Source organism: Leuciscus leuciscus (assembly GCF_965113295.1).
Source record: "Leuciscus leuciscus genome assembly, chromosome: 4".
NCBI classification, from domain to species: domain Eukaryota; kingdom Metazoa; phylum Chordata; class Actinopteri; order Cypriniformes; family Leuciscidae; genus Leuciscus; species Leuciscus leuciscus.
This window is the reverse complement of record NC_138728.1, coordinates 39374090-39389116: the sequence shown is the minus strand read 5'-3', so window position 1 is coordinate 39389116 and position 15027 is coordinate 39374090. Positions and strand designations below refer to the sequence as shown.

The 15027-nt window shown below is 37.7% G+C and overlaps 2 protein-coding genes across 3 annotated transcripts in view; one reads left to right on the top strand and one right to left on the bottom strand.

Moving 5' to 3' along the window:
- LOC309497399 (uncharacterized protein) overlaps positions 1-6367 on the bottom strand; it is a 125575-nt gene extending 119208 nt beyond the window's left edge. The window contains exons 1-4 of one of the 2 annotated variants that reach the window (XM_082167667.1): positions 5768-6367; positions 5546-5596; positions 5193-5324; positions 3604-4591 (exon numbers count right to left, since the gene is read on the bottom strand). In XM_082167667.1, coding sequence (XP_082023793.1) covers positions 4311-4591; positions 5193-5324; positions 5546-5596; positions 5768-6350 — 1047 coding nt within the window. In that variant the 5' untranslated portion in view covers positions 6351-6367 and the 3' untranslated portion in view covers positions 3604-4310. Of the gene's footprint in view, positions 1-3603; positions 4592-5192; positions 5325-5545; positions 5597-5767 lie in introns of those variants that run through there. The other variant, XM_082167666.1, reaches the window with a different exon arrangement.
- The window catches only part of LOC309497396 (uncharacterized protein), a 167595-nt gene that overhangs the window by 9504 nt on the left and 143064 nt on the right, over positions 1-15027 (top strand). The gene's annotated exons all lie outside the window — the stretch shown is intronic.

The window sequence follows — 15027 nt, the reverse complement described above, 5'->3', positions numbered from 1 at the left end:
TGTATTTGTAAAGTTCTTCGTCAGTGATTTCAGTCCACTTGAATTTTTTCCCTGCAGCAATATTTATTGCTGCTTTTTTATTAGTGTTGGAACACAGTGTTTTGATAGTGGACTTATCAAAGTACATTTTGAAAAGCTCAGTGGGTGTTGGGCTGTCCACAGAAGTTGACAGAGGTGGCTGCACACCTGGCTTTCTTTTGGGCAGGAAATGATGGGGGGGTCTAGGCAACTGGTCAGGGTCCTTTTCTGTTTTCCACCCACCAGATTGATTAGGTGCAGTCTCTAATGTAGAGCCCTTACCACGGGACCCTTGGCTCCGACTTCTGTAGCCTCTGGTGTTAGCCCTCCGACCATAACCTCTCCCTCTGCAAACTGGCACGGATGGCTCAGAGGTGCTGGGTGACTCAGAGGTGCAGGGTGGCTCAGAGGGCTCCAATGGCTCTCCAACATTTTCAACACTACAACAAAAAAGGTAAGTAAAATGGTAAGTAATGTTTTTGTATAGAAATGTAGAAGTGTAATATAGAATATAGCAATATAGAACTGACTAAATGAGTAAATGGTGCGTCATAAGCTCAAGTTCATTCTATGTTTGTTTTGTTTATTCTCTAACTCAAAAGCAAAGTATATTTCATAAATATATACTTACATGTCCTGGGACGGATCTATACCGTCAAGAAAGTCAGCTTCGTCCCCACTTGAAACGGAATCAGGAGCCGATGAGCAGACGGAGAGTTCATCGTCATCGGACGCAATTAGTATTGCCAAAACCTCCGCGTCCGTGTACTTCCGTTTAGACATAATGTTACGCGCGGGCGCGTGTGTGTGTGTGTGTGTGAATGTGCTTGTATTTGTAAAAGTGTATTTGTGAAAGAAATGATCAAATGAAGCAATGACAAAAAGACAACAACGATAAGAATGAAACATACAGCAAATGGGAGTCAAACGGGAGTCAAACGCATGGTCAAATGACGCAGCTTGTGACGTCACAACATGCGACACACGCTGGGGTCATAGTGCACAGAACGTGCTACGTCAATGAGCCATCGGAAGACGTAACTATCAATCGCAGATCTACAGAACATGTGTGCAAAGACGTGCAATGCATTTTTGTGTTTTTTTTTGGAAACGCATATTACGCAATTTGTACAGACTGATTAGAGGGTGAAAACAACGCAACAGGAGCATGTTGGAGGCTTGATCTGAACATGTTACATCTCTGGTTTTGTATGCAAAAAGAATTATTGAGCTAGCCATTTGGTTTCAGTTTCTATAGGCTCTTAAACAGACACACGCAAACGGGAGCGCCGGCGCCCCCGCCGGTCTTAGAGGGTTAAATTGTAAAAACAGCTCAAATAAATGTATTTGTCAATGTTGCGATATTGTTTCATTTAAGTTCATAATTATTCTATAAATGTTATTTAGTTTAACAGCAGCACGAAGCACTGTGGTTCGAGATTTATTTGAATAAAAAAATAAAAAGTTTTATTCACAAATCGCACCCTGGTTGTAAGGATTCAAAGATCCCTGTGGAATTTAATATTGAGTTGAACATTTTGTTCAAGACAACAAATGAACATGCGTTTGAAGATTGTATTTAGTTTTGCTTGGAAAAAGCTGGCCCAAACTGAAGTAGCGTTTTAATTCTTCAATTATTGAAATATGCCTAATTAAATATTTAGTAATAAACATTTATGACAGAAATATTACTACATAGCCTACATTATTTAATTCCTTCATTATCAACACTTTAATAGCCTAATGCTAATGTCTAGAATAGCGATTTAAGTGTGAATTGCAAACTCTTTGTTTTGTTTTGCAAACTCAGATAGCCAGTGGGGGGTTTGGAGAAGGCAGTTCAGTTGCTTTATCGTGGGGGTGCCGGACAAGAGGTGTTAATGTACCGTCTTTCATATGGAGAGTGTCGGATAGCCAGCCTGATGAGCAGGCAAAGGCAAAATTATTTTAAGGATAAATCTCAAAATCTCCAAAAGTCCATATGTAGGCCCTATATCTTATTAAATTATAAATATTGTAGTTTTATTGGTTGTATTTAAAGGTTTTCCACACACAATTTCAATTTAGCAGATACAGAGCTCTTTAATTCGCGATCAACCTCGTTTTATTGTAAGGTGAATTCAGCAAGGCATGATGTATCTTTGAAGCAACAAAGACTATTTGTTACAGTTTTTTCTTTCGTGATTTGTGTGGATGACACGCAGCGACATATACAGTATTATCAGCTGTATGGTGTGTTTTTACCCTGAAATGTTTAATTTCGAGAAAGACCCGGAGCGCGCATTGAGGGAGACAAAAGAAACTTACTAAAAAAAGATCCAGCGTGAGAGAGAAAAAGAAAAACGCCTGTTCTTAAGTTATGTTGCTTTGAACTATTTTCATTTTGTACCGTTTTAATTGTTTAACTTAGCTGCAATTTCTTTGACAATAGAAATTTTAAATGTTGCAAGAATATGATTCTGTGTTTCTTATTTTGCATCGCAAAGGGAATAAACTCTATCGATGCAACCCTGTTTTAAATAAATAAACTGTCCCGACACTTTATTTATACCTTGAAATGTGCGATGGGTTTTCAAACTTAATTAATTAGATTTTTCTTTTACATTTTCATTGTTTATTTTTTTAATTGAAAGCAATACTGTATTGAAAGTATTTTTCTGATTTGTTCTGTTTTGAAAAATGTCTTCCGTTGCTATGGCCGGGTATCACTGTCAGTCATCTCAATTTCGTGAATGATTCACACAAAAAAAAAAAAAAAAAAAAAAAAAAAAAAATTAGCAGATTAAAGACGAGCTTCATCATCTTAATTTTCTGGTGCGATCGGTTGACAGTCTTCCTTCATCAGTTGTGATCGTCTTTGCAGCGGCTCAACTGGAATGTAGCAAATGTATGATGTAATGTAGGCTACAATTGATAATTAAACAAGATGCTTGACTTTAATAAACAGATACATATTTAAGCATCAAGAACGGAAAAACATAAACACTGTCGGCTACACTGAGATTCGATCTCAGATCGCATGAAGCTCCGCGAGGCTCATGTTGTTGCGTTGACCACAGAGCTATCACCTGAATGCTGTTAAATTGATGTCTGCTCTTACAAAGCCTCATTGATGTGGCCTAATATTTTTCTATTGCAATGTTTTATGTTGATTTTTTTTTTTCATTATTCAGTTTATTCAATTTAATTTCAGTAATTTCAGTATTGTGATTATGAATTCGTTCAATGTTTCATTTGAATTGATTTGCTACCAGCTTTCAATCGCTCTCAATGAGCGCGCGGCGCGGCGGCAGATTACGCAATAGAGAGAATAAACTGACACTTTGCAACGTCTTTGATTGTAGCGCCTCTTAGCGGTAAGAGGCTGCAAATACACACCCGCAATTTACCGCCGCGGGAACGGTTGAGTACCATCTGTACATATTTCGTCAAATAAACATTAGAAAGTACTGCTCTGAAACTATTTGTGCTGAGAAGACAACTATATAATGACTTGATGATGATGCTGCAGTTTCACAATACATGAATTACAGTTACAGTACAGTAACCTTTTTTTAACGCAATTTAGGCTTTACAGTGCTTTTCTTGTGCATGGTGTTTATTACAGTTGTATCTCCCTTATTCTCTGTAATATTTCACAGAATCACTTGATGGAAGATTTGAATAAGCCAGCAAGTGGTGTTTGGATCAGTCAGTGCTGGGTTCTGTTCAGCTGCTCTGTATGAAGGACCAAAGCGTTTCTGAAGCCATGGACATATTAGAGAAGGCTGAGTTTTCAGAGGACAGAATCGATGCTCTTGAAACCTTCATCATAAATTGAATGACATGCATGCATGTTCCTTGCACATGTAGTTAATGTCATGAATCTATAAGTATTCTGTCAAACTGAACCAGAAGAAAGTACATAATGTGCCAATGTGACTTTGCATATTCTTTGTTTTTAAATATGGAAGTGTTATAAAGGTTTATACAGTAGGTAGTCAACCAGAATGCCTATTAAACTTTATCTTTTAACATACCACACCAACAAACACAATGAATGTATTTATGATAATTAATTTCCTGGATTAAACACTTTAATTTAATCTATAAACAGTACAACAGTATATATATATATATATATATATTAACCCAGCATTTTTTAGAGTGAACAGTAATCTATTGCAAATTTCAAACACACACATTATACCTCATTAATACGGGTTAATATGTAAATGATTCTTCATGTTTTTCATCTTAAATCATACACTGAAGGTTTAGAATTATTGGAATCACATTCTGCAAAGCTCCTGTTATCTTAAGGGAAACAGTAGGAAACCACTGAAAGTGTTGGGGTTATACTGGCTATCATATATCCTCTTGCCAGACCAAAGTCTCACATAGACAACATCTCCAACCTCCAGGATCAACACAACTCCATTAGAGGAGTTTAAGTCATTCTGAGGCTGATAAGCATAGGCTACAACCATGCGTTCTCCGTTCTTAAAAATGGATGCAGCTGCTATAGTTCCTCCATGACCATATACAGAGATTCTGAACATGTACGCTCCTTTCAGCGGGGCTGTGAAAACACCTAAATCAAATAACAAGAGATACAGAATCAGCTGTTTCCCGTATGATTGTTTAATTATCAAGCACACTGTGTAATAGTTTCAAAAGATGGCAGATCATTTCAGGCTGTTTACATGACAACAAATGTACTAAAAATGGACAAGTTTTTTCTTTGCATTTTTCGCGGACAGACGTTGTCAAAACAATCCCCATTAACACGGATTCGTGGAAACTACTTTAAACGCTGTATTCTGCTGCCTGGCCAGTAGGTGGCAACGTCACTTTGTAAAGAAACACCATGCACCTTTAGACTGATCACGTAATCACAGTTGTCACAAATTCACGTTTTTGTCGTTTACACGGAGACGATAATGGTATTGTTTCCAAAAAACGTACACCTTGAAGCCCAATTTCAAACGTTGAAAGTCCCCCAATGAAGAAACGCCCAAAGCGCATAAACCTGAATCACATACAAATTTGTACGTGTTTAACTGAAACTGGTGTCATGTAAGCAGCCCTTAATTCTCTTATACACATTACACAACTGCAGAGAGGTCTGAATGGAGCAGAAGGGTTTTCATTATTATAAACTGAGTTTTATGACTCATTTCATTGATCATTACCTGTAATTGGGTTGTAGGCGTTCCCTATGTTTGTGAAGACCTTCCTGTAGGTTAGTGTGATTTCAGTGGTAAAAGGACCAATATATCCATCGCCAGATTGCATCAGTCCAGCTGAAAAAGCTATTTCTCTGTCTGTTATTGAAAAACATAAGAAATATTGTGATATATTACTCTATTGCGCTGAGAATTTACAATATTTACAATTTATGTAATATAACATTTTCTGAGATTTTGAATTTGGGGTTTTCATAAGCTGTAAGCCAGCTTATAAAATTATAACTTTTGCACGATATTCTAATTTTTCAAGTTTCACCTGTATAGACTGAATTTAACATAATTTTGTTGATTTTCACCTCTATTTTCCTTTCTCAACTCCACTTGACCCAGAGTAAGATTTGACATTTCTGTGAAGAAATGAAGATTCTGTTAAATTTACATTTACACTGTTTGTTGTAATAGATAACACAATTTACACAGTATACATTACATTTTACACTAACATTAACACTATGCATCGTATTGCAGTGGTGTTTTACTTTGAGGATCATTGATAAAAGAATGTTTTGGTGAGGTACCGTCATTTTTCTTGTTCAGCTCTTCCAGGATAAACGTCTGTTGTTCACTCAGTCGCGTCTCTAAAGCTCTAATGTTTGTTTTCTGCTCTCTAACGGTGGCGGTCAGTTCTCTGATGTTTGTTTTCTGCTCTGTAACTGTGGCGGTTAGTTCTCTGATGTTTGTTTTCTGCTCTGTAACGGTGGCGGTTAGTTCTCTGATGTTTGTTTTCTGCTCTGTAACGGTGGCGGTCAGTTCTCTGATGTTTGTTTTCTGCTCTGTAACGGTGGCGGTCAGTTCTCGGTTGATGGTTTTCTGCTCTGTAACTGTGGCGGTCAGTTCTCTGATGTTTGCTTTCTGCTCTGTAACGGTGGCGGTCAGTTCTCTCAGCGCTGCATGGATGTCACTGAAGCACAGATGGCAGTTTTGTTGGCTGTCAGTTGAAGCTTCATCTCTCAAAGTGTCTGTTTGAGGTGGATTCTGTCTTCCATCCTCAGATCTGAGCTGTTGACTGATCTCATTCTCATCGAGTCCTCCATCTACCTGATGCTGTACGACACACACAAAGGTTTCCAACAGCAGCAGTAAACATACTAAACCCTTCATTCTTCACTGATGTTTGTTTCCAGCTCTTGCTCTGTCATCCTCACAGCCTCTCATGTTCTTTTTATAGTGTCCTGATTTACTGTCTTTTGTACATGATTTACATTTCTTCAGATAAAGAAGTAGTTCAAGTTAATTGTTAATCATAATCAAAGGAATGTTCCGGGTTCAGTAGATGTTTATCTCTATTCATAACATTTGTGGCACTATGTTGATCTCAACAGAAAATAACTTTGACTCATCTTATATACACTCACCTAAAGGATTATTAGGAACACCTGTTCAATTTCTCATTAATGCAATTATCTAATCAACCAATCACATGGCAGTTGCTTCAATGCATTTAGGGGTGTGGTCCTGGTCAAGACAATCTCCTGAACTCCAAACTGAATGTCAGAATGGGAAAGAAAGGTGATTTAAGCAATTTTGAGCGTGGCATGGTTGTTGGTGCCAGACGGGCCGGTCTGAGTATTTCACAATCTGCTCAGTTACTGGGATTTTCACGCACAACCATTTCTAGGGTTTACAAAGAATGGTGTTAAAAGGGAAAAACATCCAGTATGCGGCAGTCCTCTGGACGAAAATGCCTTGTTGATGCTAGAGGTCAGAGGAGAATGGGCCGACTGATTCAAGCTGATAGAAGAGCAACTTTGACTGAAATAACCACTCGTTACAACCGAGGTATGCAGCAAAGCATTTGTGAAGCCACAACACGCACAACCTTGAGGCGGATGGGCTACAACAGCAGAAGACCCCACCGGGTACCACTCATCTCCACTACAAATAGGAAAAAGAGGCTACAATTTGCACAAGCTCACCAAAATTGGACAGTTAAAGACTGGAAAAATGTTGCCTGGTCTGATGAGTCTCGATTTCTGTTGAGACATTCAGATGGTAGAGTCAGAATTTGGCGTAAACAGAATGAGAACATGGATCCATCATGCCTTGTTACCACTGTGCAGGCTGGTGGTGGTGGTGTAATGGTGTGGGGGATGTTTTCTTGGCACACTTTAGGCCCCTTAGTGCCAATTGGGCATCGTTTAAATGCCACGGCCTACCTGAGCATTGTTTCTGACCATGTCCATCCCTTTATGACCACCATGTACCCATCCTCTGATGGCTACTTCCAGCAGGATAATGCACCATTTCACAAAGCTCGAATCATTTCAGATTGGTTTCTTGAACATGACAATGAGTTCACTGTACTAAAATGGCCCCCACAGTCACCAGATCTCAACCCAATAGAGCATCTTTGGGATGTGGTGGAACGGGAGCTTCGTGCCCTGGATGTGCATCCCACAAATCTCCATCAACTGCAAGATGCTATCCTATCAATATGGGCCAACATTTCTAAAGAATGCTTTCAGCACCTTGTTGAATCAATGCCACGTAGAATTAAGGCAGTTCTGAAGGCGAAAGGGGGTCAAACACAGTATAGGATGGTGTTCCTAATAATCCTTTAGGTGAGTGTATATATGACAACAGAAATTAACTTTGACTGTTAAATGGTTGTTTTCTGGTTAAAATCCGGTTGTTGAATGGTTAAAATCTCACACTTTAATAGTATTTATTAGGAGGAATGATTACCTCAAAATGTACATCCATATGCAAGTTCGAGTGCCAGTGATTATCCTGACCTCTGGTATATTTCTGACCTCTGATATAGATGGTCACATGACTCTCTATCTTACAAAAGCCGGGTTTATCAGATTTATGTTGACAAAATGTTGCTGATGGAGTTTAACTTGTTGAATCCACAAAATTCCTTTAAATGTTTTTTTCCCCCACATGCAACAACATCCTGTATTAACAGAAGTAGAACTGAATAAATGCATGGATTAATAAATACAAAAAGGTAGTTTAAAGACAAAATCAATTTCATTCTTTCCTTGCTGTTACTATACAACATATACATATAATTTTAATGACATGCAAAACCATTAAATGTAATTATTAACCTGATTTACAACTTTTCATGTACAAGAATGCCCTAGATTTTTGGTTTCCCATTAACTGGTTTACAATAACTTGTTTTATGGTACCATAATGTGAGCTGTTGTTTCGTGGTGTGTACTTTGATCTTAACACCTTTAACCTTATTATTTATTATTACACGGCTCTGTGGAATACTTGATTCTGATTGGTCAATCGCACCATCCAGCGGTAAGTTATTCCCAGATAACAATCGCTGAAAACAGAAACACAGACTCATCCAGGGGCCTGTACCATGAAGCCGGTTTAGGTGGCTAGCCAGCTATGTTTCAGTTTAGTTTCCGCCAACCCTGGGTTTTAGGTACTATGAAAAGTAGCTTGGCTTTAATCGGTGTTCGTTGCCATGGTATCTTACGCTGCATGGCTAACCTGCTCCGGGGCAGGTTATGTTCTGGATTCAAGATCTCAGACTGAAGTTTGACCAATCAGCTGAGAGCAAAGAAACATATAGGTGACGTAACTTATTCCCAGTGTCTGTTGCAATGACTTCACCTTTTCTTCCAAATCCGGTGGACATCTCAGCGCAAATTGTTTGACGAGCACTTCGTAGAGAAATAGTTTTTAGCCAGACAAAATCCCCTTGCCTTTCCTGATAGTTACTTGTATGAAAGATACAGATTTTCCGCGGAAGGAATGTCTTATCTTTGCGAACTTCTTGAGCCGCACATAAAGAATTTAACACGTTGAATTCATGCACTTACTGTACCGCAAATATTGCGTTGCGTTTTTTTGTTGTTGCAAGTGGTACATTCCTGCACGGTGGGCAGTGGTGGAGGAAGTACTGAATCTCAGTACTTAAGTAAAAGTACAAATAACCAGAGACATATTTACGTAAAAGTAGAAGTACCACAATGAAAACCCTACTTAAGTAAAAAGTAAAAAGTACTTTATTTTAAATGTACTTTAAGTATTAAAAGTAAAAGTACTTGCATAACAATTTATTCTCTTAATGTCTATATTCTAATAATTAGGGCTGTGCCTGTAACAATATGAATCCGAAATCGCTACACTCAGATCTACGAACCTGTGTCGCGGTGTGAGAAGGCAGAATCGCGACACACCACTTTTTTGAAGTTAACATTAGGCTATACAATACGTAGACCTACACCACAAAACTAGTTGAGGATAAATTATTTAATATTGGGCAATTCCATCGTTATAAACGGGACATTTGCAGTAAAAAATGTATAAATTCTCAGAAAATGCATTTAATACATATTGAAAAATATCAGTATGCGTTTTATATTTAATGGGAAATAGCCTAGGCTACACATGCGTTACGGGACACAAAAAATCTTTAACTTTTAGGTAGAAAAATATTTTTTTGTAATTCTGTGAATTACACTGCGCAAAACAAAAAAGTAATAGGCTACCCACCGGATGAAGGGTTGGCTCTCTCCACAGAACTTAAAATATTAATTTTATTTTATTTTTCGTGTTCCCATTTATGAGGAAAAAACAATGTTACAGACGTGACCGCTCTGAAAGACACTAAAAGACTGCTTTAAAACTTTCACAGAGACCTCAAACAGAAAGCACAAAGCCTTTTTTAAAGTGAATTTCGTTTTGTATTAATTGTATCTTAATTTGAATCAATGTTTCATCAAACAATTGCCAGGATTTAATAAATAAGTAAATATAGTAGAAAATAGATAATCACGACACGTAGGCGCCGGCGAGTGAACTGAAGCGCGTCTCATAAATGAACCGAAACTCAGCGTATAAGGTATCCTACTTGCCTCACAGACCTGATAAATATATCTTTAGACAGCTTTAAATGTGTACTTTTAAACAGAACAATTCAAAACGAAAGAAAACCGACTGCTCTCTGCTTATAATCCGTATGAAATGCGCATTTCTCTCTGGCGCGTTCACTACTGCGAAGATCGCGTATCTGTAGGCCTATCGTCAACCTCATCTTTGCAGCCGACACAGAAAACACTTGTTTATTAATAAACAATTAAAATGTCTCCTTGCTATATTTGACATATTCATTACTTTTGCTGGTTCTTTGTGACAGCTTTTAGGTGCTTTATTGGCAGCGCCACCATGAACGCACGCGTCAGCACCGAAAACATTGAGATTTTTTTCAATCCCTGTTTTGGCAGGGGGAAAAACTGATCCGAAAATGTAACGAAACGTTGTAGAAATGTAGTGGAGTAGAAAGTATAATAATTGCTGCAAAAAGTAACGAAGTAAAAGTCAAAAGTATGCACTATTGATTCTACTTAAGTAAAGTACAGATACGTGAAAAATGTACTTAAGTAAAGTAACGAAGTATTTGTACTTCGTTACATTCCACCACTGACGGTGGGTGACGCACAGAAGCTCGGGGAAAACACGGTTTGTCGAACCATTCGTAAGGTGGTCCTCGCTCTGCAGGAGTACATGAATAGTTTCATTAATAGTGTTCCCCGGACATTTATCGGCCATGTCCATAAAAGAGGGCTTTTATAAAATTGCCGGTAAGATATATTGATAGGGTGACATCACATGAACACATTTTATTTTATTTTTTTCAAAAAGCAAATTGCACAAATGTACTATACAATATAATACATGTTAAGAATTATTTTAAATCTTTATTATTATTCTGTTAATCTTATGATAGGATTCCCTAGCTTTCTTAGTAGTACAAATACGTTCTATTTTTATGTAAAATTATGTATATATGTATGTGTAGCCTATGCTCCTACAGTGGTCACATTCAAATCCAGACTCAAAACACTTCTGTTTAGCTATGCATTTACTGAATGAGCACTGTGCCGCTGTTCGTCCGACTGTTTGTACTGTACTGTACTGTATTTTATTCTATTTTTCTAAACTGTTTTAATTATTCTTATTTCTTTTAATTATTTTAATTTCTCCTATGTCAGCAGGGCATTTAGCCCGTAACTGTAAATGCCAACTCAGAAGGTGTAATAGAAAGTGATAATGTGAAAGTGACGTGTATTAATGTGGGTTTGAAAGTAGAACAGTATTTAAATGACGATATTAAAGTTTTCGTCTGAGAAAGAATGTGAACGCAGTGCTAAAGTGCTAAAGAAAGTGAAAAGAACGTGTGAGTAAATGAGGGAGAAAAGAAAGTTAAAGGAAAGTTGATAGATGGAAGTCGTAAGAAGATTGAAGGTTAAAAGAAGGTTGAAAGATTTAAGTCTTAAGGGAATCCTTTGAAGGAAAGATCTATAATAATATTCTTTTTTTTTTTTTTAAGTACTGTATTTTATTTTATTTTTCTAAACTGTTTTAATTATTCTTATTTCTTTTCATTATTTTAATTTCTTCTATGTAAAGCACTTTGAATTGCTATTGTGTATGAAATGTGCTATATAAATAAACTTGCCTTGCCTATGTGTAATATAGCCTATAGCCTATTTTTATAATATATAAAAAATGTGCATGTATCATTTTTTATATATTATAAAAATAGGCTATAGGCTATATTACACATATAGGCTACACATACATACATAATTTTACATAAATATAGAACGTGTTTGTTTAACTTACACATTAACAATCAGCAATCTTTCTCCAACAGTCTTCTCTTGCTTTGGCAGCAGAGACCGTATTGTTTCGAGCTTGAAATACATATTTAAATTCATCGTAATTCTGAATGATTATCTCTTGCTCCTCCGCGGGAAAATATATCGCTCACGCTCTACCCGCGATTGGTTGTTCAGTGTCGACGTCACTCTTTTATGTGCACGCGCGCGTGGAGTAATCATAGCTTCAGGATCAAAGCCTGAGTTGACAGAGAAAGTTGATGAGCTGCATCATGGTACCAATAAAGCCTGATTGCATCGGTTTGGTTTTGTCAACTCAAAACTAATCCTGTAACCCCGAGTTTGTTCAGCTACCTTCATGGTACAGGCCCCAGGTTACTGAAGTCAGCAGTGCTATACGCTTGCTAGGAACAGTTTTCTTTGATTAAGTTTTGCATTTGGTAAGCTTATAAAATATTAAAACTTAGTCAAATCAATATTTTGTCTACAGTTATTTAATTATGCCATCCAGTATCATGGACTCCCTCCTTCCTCCTATCGTTTCATACAAACGAAGCTGCTGCCAGTTTGTGACTATTGTTTTGTACACTGTCAGATAAGAAACAAACGGTTTTACGATTTTAAAACAGTTTAATCTGAAATCACTTATCTCCATAATTATTTATGTGGCGAAATGCTGTGTAATAAGTGGTATGACTGTACTGTATCTCTTAAATGTCTCTAGTTTGAACTTGCCGCGTTGCAACTGCTCTCTCCGCGAAAGCTTTGCGTTTAAAGACCTATTATAATATTTCAACTCAGATCAATATTTCAAGCAGCCGTGTAATAAGAGGAATCATGTACATCCAGCCGGTGGTTCTCTCAAAATAAACCCCCTTCAGTCTGATGGAAGACCTCATGTACATCACCTTGTTGGGGGTTTATTCTCAGGTTAGGTAAAGTTAGTTAAGTCTTGCTGTCACAACACCATTTTCAACTAAAAACTTATGCATTTTGGCCGTTTGTTTACATGACAACAGCGTTTTGGGTGCCTGAAAACGCAAGCGCGTGAGCGTCAAGCAGGAGCGTCGCGTGAGCAGCAGTGAAGCGTGGGTTTCGGCGCGAGTCTATTTTTGCTGCTGCTCACGCTCTAGTTAAAGCACACTTTTAATGGACAAACTAAAAATGAATTCACACAAAAAGTGCTCAAAATGCACAGAATAAGTATGTCTAGTGTGTTTTAACAAGAACTCCAGTATGTCAGAAAAGAAAATGAAGACTCAAAAATATTTGTAGAAGATTTACCCATTTAAACTTGTTTTCATTATTCAGTTTTGGTTGCAAGTATGGTTATGATTATAAAAAATAAATAAAGTAAACTAGCCAGAAATTATAGAAATATCTTTATACTGCAAGAGTGTGTGTGTGTGTGTGTTCCACACCAGGAGTAATTTATATAGTTCTATTTTATAGAGATTATCTGTTAAAAAAATGATCTATGTTCTATGCAAAATGTAAAATGTTCTATTAAAGAAAATAAATGTTTGTGTGTGCTGTAAAGTGGTTAGAAAAAATTAAATTGGAATCGGCTAAAATCGGTATCGGCAGGTCAAACTCAGTGAAAAATCGGAATCGGCCTAGAAAATTGTAATTGGTGCATCTCTACATAAAAGAAACATAATAATCAAAAAGAACAAAATAAAACAACCCAGGCAATACACTGAGGTACAAGTGAAGTGAATAAATAAATAATACTCCAAACAAACAATTCATTCACCACAGCATTTACCTATATTACCCCTTTTCCACCAAAAAAGAACTGGTTCGGAACTGGTGCTGGTTCAAAGTTGGTTCAACTTGCGAACCTTCTCAGAACCTGTTTGTTTTTCCACTGACTATAGCGAACGACGTCGTTACGTCACTGTGTACGTTGCCATACGTCTTAGCTTTCGCCAACTTCAAGCATAACAATTACAATGGCGGACTACATCGTCTTTCTGCAAATGTTTCTCCTGGCTTTGCGATCCTATATTGGGGTCAGGAGACGTTTAGAACACATTTGTGCTGCTCGTCTGGATTACTATAGACGGAGGTTACGTTCGAGAAGAAGTTCGACAATAACCCCGCCCCCAGCCCCCGACGCAAGCATGACGTGGTAAAAGAACAGTTCTAGTCCAGCAAAGAGTTGGTGCCGCTTTGGAACCAATTTTTCTGGCCAAGAACCAGTTCTTTGGGTGTCGAAACACAAAGAACTGGTTCGCGAGTAGGCACCGGCTCCGAACCGGCACCAGCACTGCATTGGTGGAAAAGGGGTATATGTGACACCCTCACACCAAACCACTGCATTCACTACAAGTAAACACCACACGTGCGCCCACTGCCCCTCGAGTGCCACCGCCTGGGAAAACCTAAAAAGAAAAAACACATTTAAACAAACAGCTCAGCAATCCTTAATTTTCATGAACACCATGCTATGACATTACTTCCCAACAAATGTCTAGTCAAAAAGAGGGACTCACTCAACATATGCTGAGGACACTTAAAACAATTTCCAGCGAATTCAAAGACACCATATAAAAAAAACAACAACAAAAAAACAGTAGAAAACAAAACTCTAAATTAGACCGATAACCAGTCCTACAATAAAAATACACTCAAGTTAGTACATTTCTAAAACAAAACAATGAAATACCAACTATCGATTCAGCTAATACCTGGGTTTTAGTAGCTCATGCTATCCACTGATATATTAGTCATGAGCCCCGTTCCTGAAGCATCAAAATGCTGCAACAAACAAGGAACATAACGCTTAGAAAACAATAAACAATAAACAAAAGCAGTTATTACATTGCCTTAGCAGCTTGCGTTACGCACTGCAATAATCATCAGCTCGCTCCTGAACGATCAAAGAGCTCAGCTTTCCATTCACCTTCTACTCTTCTGATCGTTTTGTCTCCCTTTAAATTAGTTCTTTCACCTGGTCTAATTTGTGTGACAATTATTAATCCTAGCACCCTTACTGGTCATGCCTCACACAATTCTTCCCCAGGTCTTAGTGTCCCCCTACCTACCACATAGACTAAAAACACATCTCTTTGACCTATCATACACATAACACATTATCAACTTCTATAATTCAATGTTAGGCTGCATAGATTAGGTCAGCCGGAACAGGGAACACTTCCCCATAAATTCTGATGTAC